Genomic DNA, 17,324 nt, shown 5'->3' with positions numbered 1-17,324 from the left:
ACCATCACTCTGCTAGTTCGCCAAATTTAGATGCTGCAGTTCCATTGATAACTTTAGCAGATCTCACCTCAGTTGCCAAGTTGACAAGTCTATCGATAGACAAACACTCCACCCATTGCATGTATCAAGGCCACGCGTGGGTAGAAGCATCGACGAGAAATGAGTGACGCCGCTATCGCAGTACCTTCGGACGACGAGAGACAACTTGACGCTTTTCGCGACAGTCTTCGAGATGGAAAAGTGAGTGCTAAGTTGCATGGTGCACATGGAGAACCGGCAAATGGAGGTTTGAAACTGCTGGAAGACAAAGTGACGCTGGTGTGGCAACCCAAAGCTCTGCCATTGCAGAGTTATCTGCCACCTTCCGTTCTGCACAAAATGGTGCAACACGACGTCAGTGTCGTGATTACCGAAGCAAAAAGCGTGAGAACGGGACGTCAAACGACCAACTTTGTACGGACGACCAAGTATTTAACTACAGATGAACTCCCTGCAAGCGATGACAGAAGCTTATCGCTCTGTTTTGCTCCGTCTTCAACACCAGATACAACGTCAGATTCACCAACCGAACCCCCAATAAGGACAACAATACCCCTGGAAACCTTCGATTTAGAGTTCGAAGACGAGCATATCCGAGATATTGCACGTGCCTTCTTCCGACAACAAGCAGGCTTAGAGAAAAGCGAAGATACCGAAAGTTACTCGGACATTGAGCTGCCTAGTGGGTTACCAACTCGCTGCTACCAAGTCGTAGTTCACCCATCTTTCCAACTCGCAGTACTGATCGCAGTAGTCGGGAGTATGACGTCTGTCGGGTGGCGTTCGTTCCGCTATGTGGCGAAACTTGACGACGAGGAAGACGTGGAAGAAGTGGCGAGGTTCGGTATGACTGTGCTAGAGTATTTGCTACTGGTATTTCTGACTATGGAGCAGATCTGCAAAGCCATCGGATTGGAAGGGATTACACCCTTATTAAGGAGTAAATGGGACGCGTTTGATCTTTGCGCCGTGATGATCAGCTGGTTAGCAGTGCTGCCATTCTCGTCGTTAGCCGGATTTAATCTGCTATCACTCCGAGTTTTCCGTGGAGTCCGGATTTTTAAACGCTGGAAGAGTTTCCAAGAAACGATGGAGACTTTTTTGGTGTCGTTACCCATGGCTGGCAATGCAGTGCTTTGCTATTGCTACTATCTCTTCCTGTTCGCGATCTTGGGAATGTATCTATTCAACAATTCCCTCTCTCATCGCTGTGCTATTCAAGCGGATTCCGACAGTTTTATCGCACCTATGGGTGTGGGTGAAACCAAGACTTATGTTGCTGAAACTCCGGTTCATTTCTGCCGAATGGATGATACTTCTTCCGGATGTAAATCCAACATGGAATGTGTAGCCATGTCGCCACCGGATCGAGGATATACAGGTTTCCACTCGTTCCAAGCATCGTTTCTAACGGTGTTTTTGATAACGTTACGATCTGGATTTGGTCCTTCATTGGATGGAGCCCAACAAGCGTCGTCCTATTTCTCGATCATTTACTTTATCGCGTTGGTAGTGTTTGTCAGCTATATGATATTGTCACTATTCGTCGGGATTGTACGTGGCAGCTACATTTCCGTATCTATTGTACGCGCGGCAAAACTGGCTCAACAAGAAAAAAGAATGGAAAAATATCTAAAAAAGCGTCGTGTCCAATTTCCGATAGGAACGGAAAAATTCCCAGATGTCATGCAAGTGGTGGATGCCAAGTGGCAAATCTATCGAGCGCGGTTTAAAGACTGGTTGTTGCAGTCTCCACTATTTACTAGATCGGATGGTACTTTTTTGAGCTGGTGTAGATTACGCCAAGAACGGATTTTTTTCATCCTGGAATCTGGAAGCCCCACCATGGATAAAATCTCGTCAATCGCGGAATCTTCGGCGTTCGAACATTTCATGAATCTAGTGGTTTTCTCCAACTCGGTGTTATTCGCGCTTGAATACCATGGAATGAATGATACCTATGCTGCTCGTCTGTACATGATCGAGAATTTCCTCATGATAGTTTACGCCACCGAATTTATCATCATCGGGGCAGCCGCTGGTGGACTTGTTGGATATTTGCAGAATCCATGGAACCGTCTGGATTTTGTGCTATTGGTCATTGCTTGCGTCGAATTTCTGCTGTTATCTTGCTCGGTTCTGTTGTATAGTGACAGCTACGCTCGAGGAATATTCGTCCTACGTTTATTCCGTTTAGTGAGGCCCTTCCGAGTGGTACGGCAGAACAACAAGTTGTTGCTAGTACTGGATGCTATACTGGCAAGCGTGCCAGCATTTTTAAGCTCCATCGCGTTCCACCTGCTTCTTAACAGTGTGTTTGCTGTAGTGGGCATGAATTTATTCGGTGGCAACTTTCCGCTGACGATGCAGTCGCATTTTAACACTTTTAGCGACAGTATGCTGACACTTTTCAAGTTCTCGAATGGCGGTAGTATCTGGCCGATTTTCCACGCTTCGCTTCAAGCTAGTTCGTTTGGAGTTGCTCTGCTGTACTACATGGCATATGTGGTTCTGTGTCGATATATTGCACTCAACTTCATGCTGGTAGTGCTACTCAGAAACTTTGCCATGAAAGGTGATGAAAGACGGAAGACGTTGAGTGGATTATTCCAAGATCGGATGTTTGCCATGCAACGGATTCATCTCTTCGACATGTACACTTTCGTCCAGGAATTCGGTAACCTTTATCAAAGTGACGTTATGAATGTAAGCTTACCTGGAAGTGCCAAAAAGCGAGCACAACGTGCTTTATCTGCGTCTGAGGCACTCAAAGCCAGATTATTCAACGTTCTACCAACTTCGGATTTTCTGAAAATTAAAGGATACTACGGTACAACAAAAACTCACCATGAACGCAAATATATCCAGTTAGAAGCTCCACCAAACGGAAAATCCAAGAACCACGCAGCTGTCGCTCCAATCGAAGAATCTTCTCATTCAGCCTCCATCGTTCCAACTCCTGGACCAGAAAATCCAACAGATTCTCCTGCTCCAGACGAATGGACAGGCTGGACTTCCTCAGGAGGTATAACCGGTTATGTGAGGCAGTTCTTCGACGGACATTGGCTTATGGCAGACGTCTCATTGTTTCTTTTCCCACCGCAGTCGTGGGTGCGCTTGAAAGCTCGTCGACTGGAAAAGGAGACGGAAAAATACATTTTCGCAGCCATCGTGATTCGTACTATTATGCTAACGGTACAGTCCCCTCTGTACTCAAATTTGATCCAGGAACTCACCACACTGAGTGACGTCGTGTACGCCTGCGTGCTATTCTTCGAGTTCACGTTGAAAGTAATATCCCGTGGATTTATCTTCACTCCGAAAAGTTATCTTTCGAATACTTGGAATCAGATTAATATGGTGGTGTTGATGGCTTGTTCGCTTTTACTGTTGCTACCTCACTCGACAATGATCTCACTATTCCGCCTTGGACGAGCGTTTGGTCCCATACGTGTATTTTACAGAGTGAGGACATTTCGAGTCATCACGGAAGCGCTGAAACAATCCGCAACACCGATTTTTTACTGTGTCGTGCTTTCGATTTTTCTGTTTTACTCTTTCGCAACACTCGGAATGCAGATTTTTGGTGGGAGGTTCGCTTACTGCAGTGATCCATCGATTGACACGGCTGAAAAGTGTGTGGGAGTGTTTTGGAATAGCGCCACGGGAATCTTGACTCCTCGAGTTTGGGGGAATCTTTCTGGGCTGCATTTTGACAATATCACGGGTGCCATGTCTTCGATTCTCTTCTTGGTATCCATGAAAGGCTGGCTACCTGTTGTCAACATTGCTATGGATTTTGTAGATGACACGGATGTTAACAACGACCACCAAGCGTCTGCTATTGCGTCGACGTATTTCGCTGGATTTTTCGTCGCGTTCCTGTTTTTCACTAGATTTTATCTCCTGAAAGTATTTGCAGGTATTCTCATGAACAATTTCCGATGTTACAACGGCACACTATTGCTCACAAACCTCCAACTCATCTGGCTACGTAAGAAAACATCGATCATTGCAATGCGTCCGAAATATCCGCTACCAACGAGTAAATTCATGCAACTCGCTCAATTCTACATGCAAAAGCGTTCATTCCGTGGATTTATCAGCACAGTGGTGATTTTACACACTTCTCTGCTCGCATGGTACCGATCTCCAGTTCATCGTGGCACGACTGAAGACGCAGATGTCGATACAGGAGTTTGGTGGTTCCACTATATTTTTTCTCTAATTTACGCATTCGACGCTGTACTTCGAGTTGCAGCCGTTGGGTGGAGAGATTTTCTTATGAAAGGCTTCACTTGGAGAACATTTAACAGCTGCACCGCGTTTATTATGCTCGTGGGACCTCTCATCTCGAATTCCCCGGTATTACTCATACTAGGGATGACTCGAGCTTTCGACTTTAAACATCTGTCTTTAGTATTGGAACGGTCTCGCGCTCTTCGAACATTATTCAGAACTCTATTGGCGAGTGTTCAGCTTACACTGAAGGTGACGCTTTTATTGGGCTATGTATTGTTCGTATTCGCGATTGTTGGAGTACAAGTATTTTCACTTACGCGGTGGGCTCCAGGTTTAAACGCTAACCTGAATCTGACAACTTTTCCAAGTGCGTATGCTGCTTTTGTCAAATTTGCAGCAGGTGAAGATTGGTACGCAACGTACTTGGCATCCAGCGTCGCACCGCCTCAATGTGTGCTGTGGGGACGATCATCGAGCGATTGCGGCTCTTCTGTCATCAGTGCGCTATTTTACAATATTTTCTACATTTTGGTCGTATTGATTCTACAAAATCTGTACGCTTCTACTATGGTGGATACGTACGTTCTCATGTCGGCAAGAGCAGATGATAACGAACACCTATTGGGATTCCAAGCTGAACATCTTCAACGTTTCCAGACAATTTGGAGCGAATTTGACACTGACGCACTGGGATTGTTACATAGGAAACACTTGATGTCATTATTGACAAAACTTGAACCTCCTCTAGGACTGGGTACGTTCAAGGCCACGCTCAATAGTTTGGCGACTGAAGATATGAAACCGGACGAGTGGACAGCTTTATCCTATGCGGTTCATCGACGTCGACGCGAAACTTTCCACGATATTGAAGCTCGCATTGCAGAACTTACGTATCGAGTCCGCCTTGGACTCGGTAACTGTGATGGACTCAATGGCAATGTCAACACCAGTACAAACCCGGATCTCAGGTGTCCTCCCAACATGTTCCGTTTTACAGATCTGCTACTGGTTCTGACGATGCGAGTTTTACCGCTGGAAAGTTTGACAGTTCAGGAAAAAGTTGATGAGTTGGCGATGAGAGGATACGCTTTTCGTCATCGCAAGGCGATTATTATCCAATCATCTTTCAGGATGTTTCGAGTACGACGTCGTATGAAGAGCAAGATACGAATGGCGAAGCGTGCAAGCGAAGCAGACAAACTCAAACGGATACAACCAAAGATTAAGGAGAAATTTACGGAAAATCCAACAGAAAATACTACAAATGAAGTACCAAAACAGGATCGTGTAGAAGCGGTTGCAATCGAGCAAACAAGTCCACAAGCCAAGACGAGCTTATCACTTCGAATCTCGCTACCGATACTATCATTACCAACTCTTTCACTGCGAGGTACCACTCCGGAGCGAATACGAGCGCCAGCTACAGTTGCCCCAATCCTGTCTGAGCATTTGGAGCTGCAGCCTGAAGCGAGCGACGGCAGAAAATGTTCTATCTAGACAGCTTAAGTAAAAAAAAAAATCCAGATAATGACAAAACCAGTGCACTTTGAAACGTTTTTTTATTTATATTTGATAACAATTATACGTATTTCCATGCGACATCCACGATTGCGTACAAAAATGCAGCCGCAATCCTGAAAACTTGTTTAGCGAGAGTCATCACCTTATCCAGTTGTATAATCAAACAAACAATACAATGTGCCTGAGGATTCTTGGGTCATTCTTCTTTTCACCTTGTTCACATCAAGTACCCACATTCTCCGCTCACCAACCATGTTCAAGCCTCGTCAAATCGCCCAGAAATTCGTAGCTCTCGAGCAAAGCGAAGGCGTCGGTGCTCGTGTCTACCGATCCATCGGTTCGGTTCAGTTGCGCAACCTCGACTCGTTTCTTGTGCTTGATGAAGCGAACGCTGGGCTACCTGGTAGCGCTCCTGATCACCCGCACCGCGGATTTGAGACGGTATCATACTTACTCCCCACGTCCAACGGCCATTTCCAACATGAAGACTTTTGGGTAACGAAGGCGAACTGCGACCTGGTGATCTGCAGTGGATGACTGCTGGACGGGGGATTATGCACTCGGAAATGCCGAAAACCCGTGAACCTGCTCACGGTCTCCAATTATGGGTTAACCTGCCAAAGCATCGCAAAATGATTGAGCCTCGGTACCAGGACGTCCCCCGTGAATCGGTGCCACATGCTTTCAATGATGACAAGAGTGTCGAAGCTCTTGTCTTTGCCGGCGAAGTGTTCGGCCAGCGGGGCCCCATTGAAACGGAAGCTCCTGTCACGTACGTACACTTTATGTTGGATGCAGGAGCCCAGCTCGAGTATCCCGTTCCTTCGACGCACAACGCGCTCGTGTACGCGATTAGTGGTACGGGGAAGTGTATTGGAGCCTCGATTCAGCCGCATGAGGCCATCGTGATGGAGAAGGACGGGGACGGCGTGTTACTGACGGCAGCGGAAAATGACAAGCTAGAGGTGATCGTGATGACAGGTGAACCTCTGAATGAACCGGTTGTGCAGCACGGCCCGTTCGTGATGAACTCGATGGAAGAAATCCGCCAGACTTTTGAAGATTTCCAACTGGCCAAGAATGGCTTTGAGAACGCGCGTACGTGGGAGTCGAAGAACCGCAATCGTCGTTAGATTTTGAGAGAGGGATGAAATCACATATCGAAAGACAAAACTAAAACCAAATGACAAGAAAAGTGTGTTTCAGAAAGTTACCTATTCATTTGTTTTCGTTAACCTAGTGCTAACGATTTTCTTTAGCATACAATATAGAGGAGTGTGATGACAAGCATCACCACCGCTGAAGCTCTTAACATGGCGATGTCGTTCTCACCATTTTCAGCTCTCCACTTAGTGATTCAACGACGGCGATTGCCGATCTCCGAGGCCCACGAGTGCGCGTTCTCGAAGCCGTTCTTGGCGAGCTGGAAATCCTCCCACGTCTGGCGGATCTCGTCGCCTGTGCTCATGACGAAGGGACCATACTGCACCACAGGCTCTTCCAGTGGCTGTCCCGTCATGACAATCACCTCGAGATTGTCGTTGTCGTCAGCCTGCAACAACACACCGTCGCCCTTCATCTCGAGCACGATGGCTTCGTGAGGCTCGATCGAGTGCTCCACGCACTTGCCTGTGCCCGACACGGCGTACACGAAGACGTGGTGGCTCTCTGGGATGGGGTACTCGAGTTTGGCTCCTTTCTGCAACATAAAGTGCACGTAGGTGACTGGAGCCACCGTCTCAATGGGGCCACGCTTGCCGAAGACTTCCCCGGCAAAGACGATGGCCTCGATGCTCTTGTCGTCGTTGAAGGCGTGAGGGACTGTGTCTCGACTGATCTCCTGGTACTTAGGCTCGACCATGCGGCTCTTACTGGGTAGATTGATCCAGAGTTGCAGTCCGTGAGCCGGGACCTCGCTCTTGGGCATCTCGGCGTGCATGATCCCCTTGCCTGGGGTCATCCACTGTAGGTCTCCAGGACGCAACTCGCCCTTGTTGCCTAGAAAGTCTTCGTGGCACATGTGGCCCTTGGACGTGGGCAAAACGTACGTGACGGTCTCGAAGCCTCTGTGCGGGTGGTCCGGGAAGCCTCCGGGCAGACCCACGTTGAACTCGTCCAGCATGAGGAACGGGTCGAGGTTGCGTAGGCGTGTGGTGCCGATGGATCGGTGCACACGTGCACCGGCACCTTCACCTTGTTCGCGAGCGACGAACTTCTTGGCGATGAGGCGAGGAGTGAACATCTTTATAGCGGCGGATCGGAGAGAACTCGTGGTTGCTGAGTGGCTGCTTGAGCGCTGGAAGGTGAATTGAGGAATGACCAGCGGGAAGCGAAGAGATTTACCGAAAAAGATAGCGATATTTTGGCAAGTCGTGCAGGGTGTCTTGATTAATTCCAGACACTGAGTGCAGCTTACGAGAACATGGTTCACGTACTCGTCCACGTGGCTTTCTTCACCGACGCAATCGCTGAGAAACCCAAGCGGAGAACTGCCTGTCGTGCCGGTGGTGGATATTCCGCTTCATCGTCTCGCTAGTTGATTGCGCGTACCACCAAAATGCGTGACGTGGCAAAAAAAACTAGTTTTTGTTCCTTTACAAACCTCAAGTCATTTGAAAAAGACGCATCAATTAATACCGTAATCAGCCTTTTCTACCAACCAAAACGCATTCAAATTAATTTCTACCAACCCAAAGAAACTCGTCTCACCAGTCTCATCAACTGATGTTGTCGAACAACTTGAATCTCTTCGCTCCCCGCTGGTCATTCCTCAATTCACCTTCCAGCGCTCAAGCAGCCACTCAGCAACCACGAGTTCTCTCCGATCCGCCGCTATAAAGATGTTCACTCCTCGCCTCATCGCCAAGAAGTTCGTCGCTCGCGAACAAGGTGAAGGTGCCGGTGCGCGTGTGCACCGATCCATCGGCACCACACGCCTACGCAACCTCGACCCGTTCCTCATGCTGGACGAGTTCAACGTGGGTCTGCCCGGAGGCTTCCCGGACCACCCGCACAGAGGCTTCGAGACCGTCACGTACGTTTTGCCCACGTCCAAGGGCCACATGTGCCACGAAGACTTTCTAGGCAACAAGGGCGAGTTGCGTCCTGGAGACCTACAGTGGATGACCCCAGGCAAGGGGATCATGCACGCCGAGATGCCCAAGAGCGAGGTCCCGGCTCACGGACTGCAACTCTGGATCAATCTGCCCAGTAAGAGCCGCATGGTCGAGCCTAAGTACCAGGAGATCAGTCGAGACACAGTCCCTCACGCCTTCAACGACGACAAGAGCATCGAGGCCATCGTCTTTGCCGGGGAAGTCTTCGGCAAGCGTGGCCCCATTGAGACGGTGGCTCCAGTCACCTACGTGCACTTTATGTTGCAGAAAGGAGCCAAACTCGAGTACCCCATCCCAGATAGCCACCACGTCTTCGTGTACGCCGTGTCGGGCACAGGCAAGTGCGTGGAGCACTCGATCGAGCCTCACGAAGCCATCGTGCTCGAGATGAAGGGCGACGGTGTGTTGTTGCAGGCTGACGACAACGACAATCTCGAGGTGATTGTCATGACGGGACAGCCACTGGAAGAGCCTGTGGTGCAGTATGGTCCCTTCGTCATGAGCACAGGCGACGAGATCCGCCAGACGTGGGAGGATTTCCAGCTCGCCAAGAACGGCTTCGAGAACGCGCACTCGTGGGCCTCGGAGATCGGCAATCGCCGTCGTTGAATCACTAAGTGGAGAGCTGAAAGTGGTGAGAACGACATCGCCATGTTAAGAGCTTCAGCGGTGGTGATGCTTGTCATCACACTCCTCTATATTGTATGCTAAAGAAAATCGTTAGCACTAGGTTAACGAAAACAAATGAATAGGTAACTTTCTGAAACACACTTTTCTTGTCATTTGGTTTTAGTTTTGTCTTTCGATATGTGATTTCATCCCTCTCTCAAAATCTAACGACGATTGCGGTTCTTCGACTCCCACGTACGCGCGTTCTCAAAGCCATTCTTGGCCAGTTGGAAATCTTCAAAAGTCTGGCGGATTTCTTCCATCGAGTTCATCACGAACGGGCCGTGCTGCACAACCGGTTCATTCAGAGGTTCACCTGTCATCACGATCACCTCTAGCTTGTCATTTTCCGCTGCCGTCAGTAACACGCCGTCCCCGTCCTTCTCCATCACGATGGCCTCATGCGGCTGAATCGAGGCTCCAATACACTTCCCCGTACCACTAATCGCGTACACGAGCGCGTTGTGCGTCGAAGGAACGGGATACTCGAGCTGGGCTCCTGCATCCAACATAAAGTGTACGTACGTGACAGGAGCTTCCGTTTCAATGGGGCCCCACTGGCCGAACACTTCGCCGGCAAAGACAAGAGCTTCGACACTCTTGTCATCATTGAAAGCATGTGGCACCGATTCACGGGGGACGTCCTGGTACCGAGGCTCAATCATTTTGCGATGCTTTGGCAGGTTAACCCATAATTGGAGACCGTGAGCAGGTTCACGGGTTTTCGGCATTTCCGAGTGCATAATCCCCCGTCCAGCAGTCATCCACTGCAGATCACCAGGTTGTAGCGTGCCCTTGTTGCCCAGAAAGTCTTCATGTTGGAAATGGCCTTTGGACGTGGGGAGCATGTACGATACAGTCTCAAATCCACGATGCGGGTGGGCTGGGAAGCCGCCTGGAAGCCCGACGCTCGCTTCATCAAGTACGAGGAACGGGTCGAGGCTGCGCAACTGAGCCGAACCGATGGATCGATAGACACGAGCACCGGCACCTTCGCTTTGCTCGCGAGCTACGAATTTCTGGGCGATTTGACGAGGCTTGAACATGGTTGGTGAGCGGAGAATGTGGGTACTTGATGTGAACAAGGTGAAAAGAAGAATGACCCAAGGAAGCCCGGGCATTTTTGGTTTTTGGTTGATTAGCTTATCAGTGAACAAGATGACGAGCGTTCTGGGCAGATTTTCAGGATTGCGACTGCGCTATTGTACGCAATCCCAAATACAAGCAGATGGTACTACGAATGTTACGTCCATTTTGCACGATCTCTAAAGTTCAATGCTATGCATGAAAGTAAAAAGAAAAAAAACTTGTGCATCATGCATCCCATTTCGCCATCTTGAAAACGATAACTGAATTGTGCAAGTCAGGAAAACAATCAATATCTTTACGAAACCATATTCCACAAGTTTTTTTTTCTTCAATTTTTTATTTTTATCGTGAGCTAGATAGAATGGCCCAGCATGTTGCAATAAGCAAACTCAGTGAAGCAAGATTTAACGGTGACGGCGGCGCGGTGCAATGGATGACCTCCAACCGTGCGCGTCTTCGAATCCGTTTGTATGAAGATCGAAGTCTCTTAATGTGTTTTGAATATCCTCTTTGGAAGACATCACAAAAGGCCCATATTGATGCACCGGCTCGTTCAATGGTTCCCCAGTCATGACGACGACCTCAAGATTATCATCTTCTGCAGCCGTCAATAGCACGCCGTCTCCTTCCTTCTCCATCGCAATGGCTTCATGAGCTACAACTCTCGTTTCCGCACATTTACCAGTTCCAGACACTCCATACACAAACACATTGTGACTCTCTGGAATGGAATACTCCATCCTTGCTCCTGGTTTTAACAGAAAATGGACGTACGTCACCGGAGCTTCTGTCTCGACTGGTCCCTTGTAGCCGAAAACCTCTCCAGCGAACACAATTGCCTCGACGCTTTGGTCGGCATTAAATGCATGCGGCACCGACTCCCGACTGATTTCTTGGTATCGCGGCTTGATCATCTTCTTCTCTTTTGGCAGGTTAACCCAGAGCTGCAAACCATGAGCAGGTTCCGCACTGGAAGGCATTTCAGCGTGCATGATGCCTCTGCCTGGAGTCATCCACTGCAGATCTCCCGGTTGTAATTCCCCTTTATTCTCCATAAAATCCTCGTGACGCATACCGCCTTTCGACGTTGGCAGCACGTACGTGACGGTCTCGAAGCCGCGGTGCGGGTGATCCGGGAAACCTCCCGGTAGCCCCACGTTGAATTCGTCCAGACCGAGGAACGGATCAAAGTTGTACAGCACTGGAGACCCGATTGAGCGATGCACGTGAGCTCCAGCGCCGTCGGTTGTTTCGATGGCCTGGAAGTTATTGGCCACCTGACGAGTCTTGAACGTGGACATTGTGGCAGATGAAGGCAAATCGTAAAATGTGTGTTGAAGTGTTGACCACGTTTCGTGAATACGCCCACTTGAACACAATATTTTGTGTCATCGATGATACGTAATGCGATTGGATAAAACGCATTTTGTCCAATTATGTGCGAGTTAATTGAGGGGTTATTCCGTAATCAGAATTTGACAAATTCAACTTCATTTTCACAAATTCTCCCATCTGATGGGATGACAACAACAACAAAAAATTGAATAATTGCATTAACTACTTCCTGTGACGTGTGAGAACTGCAACACGGTTGCTAAGCCTTAGAGTCTGACATACAACCACTGGTCCACCCTCGATCGCCGTACAACATCTCCTTCTTCATAGTCGTCGCCATGCTCGCTAGCAACGGATAACACACTTCTGTTGCTGCTACATTCCGTATCCGTGAACGACAGTGCGCGATGCTTTTCGTCTAGATCGAAGCCATCCCCGGCGGCGTCAAAGCCCTCAGTCGCGTCTGCGGCTTTGCAGAGTCGACATTCGCTCGAAGAAACATCTGAAAGTGGATCCACGACGGTCTGGATGCTGACGGACAACATGCAGACGTCATATGGAGGGGTGAAGTAGTCACTCGTGTAGCCCATGGCGCTCTCGGACTCGTCGTCGGACTCGGAGACGACGGGCAACAGGGCGAAGCCGTCGTCTGGGTCGCTGTAGTCGCTGTAGTCGCTGTAGTCTGCATATTCATCGTCTTCGTCGTTGTCCTTTTCTTCAATGTATTCGCGTAAGTTTTCGATGCGTTTGTGGTCGTTACCGTCCAGAATTCGGTTAAGTAGCCAACAAGCCGTCGCTATCGCGCTCGCTGTGCCTGCAGCCACAATTGTCTTGGTAAGGGCTCGTGCAACTCGAGATTGCATTGTGAGGTCTGTGTTCTGGTGCGCCTTTTCCGCTGTGAACGGCGTGCCTGTCATCGCCACGAGGCCATGGAGACGGATGGTCCCAGATAAAATGTGGACTGCACCCTTCGCTGCTGCCAGACATTCCTCTCAATGATGCAAGACAGATAGCTCGATGACATCGAAGCATCCATTGTCCATTCTGGTAGAATGATACACGTCCGAACATATTTGATAGTCGAATCGCTTGTTCGAAAATTTATTCCACGAAAACTTAAATTACGGGATCTACGGATCGATATCTCTAGCTCCAGACGAGCTGTAGCGAGCTGCGTGGCTGTTCCTCCTGACTGTCCGACATGACGCTTGTCGGCTCCTTTTCGGCGCAATCTGACAGCGTCAGCGACTGCCGCAGCTCCATCGACTTGTGTTCTCGTACTTCTCCAAACTTGCGGTATTTTTTCTTGTCTTCGCAGTGAAAATACAGATTTACTCGATCGGACTGCCAACCCTGCAGGTTCAGTTTGTACGCTAATCGTTCACCGCCTTCGAGTAGACGCTGCTCTACATCCGCTTCGTTTAGCTCTAGAAACAGACACAGAGTGACCAACACTTTGCATACGTGAGCAGCGCCGTACGGAGCCTGGTAGCAGCGGAAGTGGCGGATCCGGTAGTTAGAGCGTAGTACAGCGACTATCGTACGCATCATAGCGTCGAGCGCCTGTGTCCTCTGCGCGAAAACGTGCTTGGACTGGTGGTTAAACAGTGTCCGTTTAGGGAACTCGATGCTGCCCAACACGGCGAACAGCGACCAGAATGGGCACGATCCCAATGCGCAGCAGCACGCTCGAACGTTCTTACAGTCGGTCAGATGCTGTAGCTTCCTGTATAGCGCGCGGCACGCGCTGTATGTGCGCGGAACTTCATGTATCACTGGTACATTATCCCTACCGAGCGTCGTAGCGTGATCTAAGTCCTGTCTTCGAGCGATTAGTGCTTCGTGGTGGCTGCGACTTCTTGGTCGAATGGCGAAGACGTACTCAGGCGACGGTGAGCACTCTCCCCGCGGCTTTACTCGTGCTATCTTCACGTCAACCTCTCGCAGCAGCGCAGTCTTCATGAGTCTTTTAAACCAAAGTGGTCGGCTAAAATGGGAAGTGTCCAAGTGGATCCCGTGGTGATCGAGTCTAGTAGTTCGCTGCGACTGTGAACGTGTGAGCAATGGCCACGGCTAATTCGCCGTTCCAATGCAGCTGACTGTCTATCACGACGAGGAATTACTTCGGCGCGGACGCTTGTGCTTGGCACAGCGCTCAAATGCCCCGAGCCCTCGGCCTAGACAAACCCCTCGTGTGTAACAGCAGCATGAGCATGTTGGTTATGGCTCTTCGAAGTGGCGACGGCGACGAGGGGGATTTCAACATGCAAGTTTGAATGGTCTCACCAGTTGATGGATAAAGCGTGAGACCACAAGCACCATCGGCGCTTGATTCATCGCGCGGTTGGTTGTGATTCACTAGAAAAGCAAGTCGACCTCCAATTACTTAAGAGTTTTTAGACATGCTGGGCATTGAAAACCGAAATCTACCGATGTAGTGGCAGCCGCAAGACACGCATGTGTGAGACTTGGATATCGAGGCTGAAATCTCGCAACTTACGTACGTGTGAGCCAGCTTGGGGCTCCTCCTATGTATAAGGTTTCTTGCCGTCTCTACCATTATTGCAGACGCTAACACTCTTCGTTACTAACAGCAAACTTCTAAAACAATACTTGCAATTACTCGTTGCAAACACGTGTGCACAATAGCTACCCTCGGACTTCAAGGGGGAACATCCAGCGACATTCAACTGGCGGGCTGTATCAGGTCTCATATCGGTCATAGAATCCTCAACGATTCTATGAAAATCATTATTTTTTAAAAGAGCTGTTCCTCTTCATGATCCCACGGACCGCGCCCGTAACACGTCATTAGCGGGGTCCAGGCCACACGCTCAGCAAACGTCCGTTCGGCCTCGTGGACATATCGCCAGCAAGGAGCCCGGCTGTGTGTAAATCACTTTCGAAGCTGTCGTTGCCGCTAGACGCATCTTCCGGGGGGGAGATTGGCTCCCGACTGTCTGTCAAGTGCATCTCAAGGGGTGTGCGGGATGTCATTTTAGAACTTCCCGTCGAGCGCACATAGCTGCTGCCTTCACTTCCTCTTCCGTCACTAGCATGACGATTTCCACGCGCATCCGTAGCGAGCTGTTCACAACGACCAAGCCGAGCGTTGACATTGAGCCTGCGAGTCCGCAGCTCATCCGGCTACCGCTCACTCGACCACCAGATGCGCCCAACAAGAGCAAGAACACCAACAAGAAAAGTAAAAAGCCAACGAAGTACAAGGTGAAGGTTGAACCGGGCGATCGACAAACGCCGCATCGCCACGGTTTGCCCTGGACGACCGACGAGCACGACCGGTTCTTACAGGGACTAGAGCGCTACCCGTGTGGTCCGTGGAAAGCCATCGCCGCCTTCGTGGGCACCCGTACGCCACGCCAGACCATGACGCATGCGCAAAAGTACCGCCAGAAGATCCAACGTCGCCGTCGCGGGCTCTTGACGTCTTCACGGCAACCGGTGCCCGTGACGTCGGAGCTGTACGGCGGACTCACGATCGCCGCTAACGTTACAGACTGCGATACAGTTGCAGGCACGCCGACGTCGGTGGACGTCGCTGTACTAAAATCGACCAACCAGATGGCTCCACTCGAGAGTAACTGGTTCGACAAGGTGGAGGTTTGTGAGCTAGACGCAGCGTTTCAAGCGTTCCTCGAGGTCTACGACCCCATTCAATTCCCCATTGACGACGGCATTAGTGCCGTCAGTGCGTTCAGTGTCGACGTTGACTGCAACGTCTCCATGGATGATGGCGCATCCATCGTGCTGTAAAGATTACTACAATTTGCTTGTCAATAGCAATACCGTAACTGTAACTATAAGTAAAATCATTGGTTGAAATTAGATCCAAACAGCATTCCATTGGTTGAAAAAATCGAAAATGATTTCATCTATCGAACCTGTCTTCCATTTGACAATCCGCACCATGATCTCGTCTCCGTCGACGGTACGTCGGCTACTGAAGGCGCGCCGCGCTGAAGTGGCGGCTGTATCGATCACCGCTAAGCCCACGGCCATCTTTGATAGTCAGGACGTGACTGCGCCGTACACGCAATACGTTTTTAAGCTCCGGAGCGCCTCCACTAGCTCCAGAGAGGGATGGAAGCTCCGCAAGCGATACTCGGATTTCCGTACGCTTTATCGCAAGTTGCGATGTACGAGGACCCAGTGGGAAGCGAGCTGTGTCCAACAAGGAGAAGCGTTTGCGTCGGTGGTCAAAATTCTGCGGCAAGCAGCGGGGCCAGAGTTTCCTAGGAAACATATCCGATGCGACACCATCGCTATTATTCAAGAGCGACGAGGCAAACTCAAGGACTATATGCGGACGCTTCTAGAGGCCTATACAGAGCTGGAGGTTTTGCTGGGAGCACCAGGCACCTTGAAAGGCGATTTCCTTGAGGAAATCGTGTGTGTGAACACGGTTTTCGTCGAGATTGAGCGGTTCTTGGCAATCCCACCGAAGCGCAAGGAAATTGAGGCCAAGTTAACGCGAGCGGTGACGACTCTGGAAGATGTAAAGCTGGACCAACATAGTGAAATCCAGACGACGCAATGCTGCATTTGTCTGGGTGACAACAACTTACGGGAGTCAGGTAATGGGGCTGAGAAGGACATGGCCCAGTTGCCGTGTGCACACATTTTCCATGAGGATTGCATCATTCACTGGCTTCAGTGTGGTTCGACGTGTCCAATGTGTCGCTCTACTGTTGGAAACCCAGCAAAGCGACGAGTAGCGGTGGCTCTCGGGTAGTTGTGTTCACAGATTTGTGTTGATTGATATAGTTGCGTTGAAATAGCGTCAATCAAATTGTTGAAAGTTTGAACCGGAAAAAATGTTGACCTGGAATTTATCGCGAGTTTTGGCGGTAGTAGCATATGCGGCGTGTGACAAGCAACACAAAATAACCGAGTTATCCAAAGCGTACGCTCTCTCATGGACAAACTATAGAATATCACTTGGACATACCCGTTCGTCATGAGCGGTGGTGAGTGATGGTTCGCTTAGACACCGTGATAAGCACCAAGCTTACGTGAAAAGCTTGGTACTAAACTTTTTACGGCCTAAGCGAAGATCCTATAGGGTGTCAATGCTGGATTCCGTCTGAAAATAAGACAGACAAGTCCCTTTTGTGTGGATTTGGCGAAATGAAGCCATCGGTCAGCGATTCGATGTCTCTTTGGTATTTTCACAGTATCCATTGTAATTTTACTCTTGTCGAGTGATCTTGTGGCCACCATTGACACTGAACGAGCAATGTTGCCGGCAACTGAGCGATCCACAAAGGCCAAAGTAGTTTGAGGAAGTAAAAT

General features: G+C 49.6%; 10 protein-coding genes across 10 annotated transcripts; 5 read left to right on the top strand and 5 right to left on the bottom strand.

Moving 5' to 3' along the window:
• Nucleotides 1-159: 159 nt before the first annotated feature.
• On the top strand, nt 160-5,825 carry PPTG_05971 (hypothetical protein; the record flags this gene model as incomplete). Its single annotated transcript, XM_008899721.1, has 1 exon — nt 160-5,825. The coding sequence occupies one exon, from the start codon at nt 160-162 to the stop codon at nt 5,776-5,778; it is 5,619 nt and encodes a 1,872-aa protein (XP_008897969.1). The 3' UTR covers nt 5,779-5,825.
• Nucleotides 5,826-6,016: 191 nt separating this feature from the next.
• PPTG_21796 (hypothetical protein) lies at nt 6,017-7,013 on the top strand. The gene has a single exon (XM_008899981.1). It carries the CDS (start codon nt 6,336-6,338, stop codon nt 6,933-6,935), a length of 600 nt encoding a protein of 199 aa, XP_008898229.1. The 5' UTR covers nt 6,017-6,335; the 3' UTR covers nt 6,936-7,013.
• Nucleotides 6,982-8,313, bottom strand: PPTG_05968 (hypothetical protein). The gene has a single exon (XM_008899720.1). The coding sequence runs from the start codon at nt 8,042-8,044 to the stop codon at nt 7,160-7,162; it is 885 nt and encodes a 294-aa protein (XP_008897968.1). The 5' UTR covers nt 8,045-8,313; the 3' UTR covers nt 6,982-7,159.
• A 237-nt stretch (nt 8,314-8,550) lies between these two features.
• Nucleotides 8,551-9,688, top strand: PPTG_05967 (hypothetical protein). The gene has a single exon (XM_008899719.1). The coding sequence runs from the start codon at nt 8,643-8,645 to the stop codon at nt 9,525-9,527; it is 885 nt and encodes a 294-aa protein (XP_008897967.1). The 5' UTR covers nt 8,551-8,642; the 3' UTR covers nt 9,528-9,688.
• Nucleotides 9,675-10,721, bottom strand: PPTG_05966 (hypothetical protein). The gene has a single exon (XM_008899718.1). The coding sequence runs from the start codon at nt 10,706-10,708 to the stop codon at nt 9,752-9,754; it is 957 nt and encodes a 318-aa protein (XP_008897966.1). The 5' UTR covers nt 10,709-10,721; the 3' UTR covers nt 9,675-9,751.
• Nucleotides 10,722-11,042: 321 nt separating this feature from the next.
• On the bottom strand, nt 11,043-11,977 carry PPTG_05965 (hypothetical protein; the record flags this gene model as incomplete). Its single annotated transcript, XM_008899717.1, has 1 exon — nt 11,043-11,977. One exon carries the CDS (start codon nt 11,975-11,977, stop codon nt 11,081-11,083), a length of 897 nt encoding a protein of 298 aa, XP_008897965.1. The 3' UTR covers nt 11,043-11,080.
• A 262-nt stretch (nt 11,978-12,239) lies between these two features.
• On the bottom strand, nt 12,240-12,928 carry PPTG_05964 (hypothetical protein; the record flags this gene model as incomplete). Its single annotated transcript, XM_008899716.1, has 1 exon — nt 12,240-12,928. One exon carries the CDS (start codon nt 12,926-12,928, stop codon nt 12,278-12,280), a length of 651 nt encoding a protein of 216 aa, XP_008897964.1. The 3' UTR covers nt 12,240-12,277.
• A 162-nt stretch (nt 12,929-13,090) lies between these two features.
• Nucleotides 13,091-14,244, bottom strand: PPTG_05963 (hypothetical protein). The gene has a single exon (XM_008899715.1). The coding sequence runs from the start codon at nt 13,971-13,973 to the stop codon at nt 13,158-13,160; it is 816 nt and encodes a 271-aa protein (XP_008897963.1). The 5' UTR covers nt 13,974-14,244; the 3' UTR covers nt 13,091-13,157.
• Nucleotides 14,245-14,740: 496 nt separating this feature from the next.
• PPTG_05962 (hypothetical protein) lies at nt 14,741-15,891 on the top strand. Its single transcript, XM_008899714.1, has one exon. The coding sequence runs from the start codon at nt 15,069-15,071 to the stop codon at nt 15,783-15,785; it is 717 nt and encodes a 238-aa protein (XP_008897962.1). The 5' UTR covers nt 14,741-15,068; the 3' UTR covers nt 15,786-15,891.
• Nucleotides 15,892-15,894: 3 nt separating this feature from the next.
• On the top strand, nt 15,895-16,844 carry PPTG_05961 (hypothetical protein; the record flags this gene model as incomplete). Its single annotated transcript, XM_008899713.1, has 1 exon — nt 15,895-16,844. One exon carries the CDS (start codon nt 15,895-15,897, stop codon nt 16,762-16,764), a length of 870 nt encoding a protein of 289 aa, XP_008897961.1. The 3' UTR covers nt 16,765-16,844.
• Between the last annotated feature and the right edge of the window lie 480 nt (nt 16,845-17,324).

The sequence above is a fragment of the Phytophthora parasitica genome, assembly GCF_000247585.1.
Source record: "Phytophthora parasitica INRA-310 unplaced genomic scaffold supercont2.8, whole genome shotgun sequence".
NCBI classification, from domain to species: domain Eukaryota; phylum Oomycota; class Peronosporomycetes; order Peronosporales; family Peronosporaceae; genus Phytophthora; species Phytophthora nicotianae.
The sequence above is the reverse complement of the archived record's forward strand: the minus strand, read 5'-3'. Positions and strand labels throughout refer to the sequence as shown.

Excerpts from the sequence above, each read along its gene's own strand:
- PPTG_21796 (XM_008899981.1), top strand. The coding sequence starts at position 6,336 with ATGACTGCTGGACGGGGGATTATGCACTCGGAAATGCCGAAAACCCGT.
- PPTG_05968 (XM_008899720.1), bottom strand. The coding sequence starts at position 8,044 with ATGTTCACTCCTCGCCTCATCGCCAAGAAGTTCGTCGCTCGCGAACAA.
- PPTG_05967 (XM_008899719.1), top strand. The coding sequence starts at position 8,643 with ATGTTCACTCCTCGCCTCATCGCCAAGAAGTTCGTCGCTCGCGAACAA.
- PPTG_05966 (XM_008899718.1), bottom strand. The coding sequence starts at position 10,708 with ATGCCCGGGCTTCCTTGGGTCATTCTTCTTTTCACCTTGTTCACATCA.
- PPTG_05963 (XM_008899715.1), bottom strand. The coding sequence starts at position 13,973 with ATGAAGACTGCGCTGCTGCGAGAGGTTGACGTGAAGATAGCACGAGTA.
- PPTG_05962 (XM_008899714.1), top strand. The coding sequence starts at position 15,069 with ATGACGATTTCCACGCGCATCCGTAGCGAGCTGTTCACAACGACCAAG.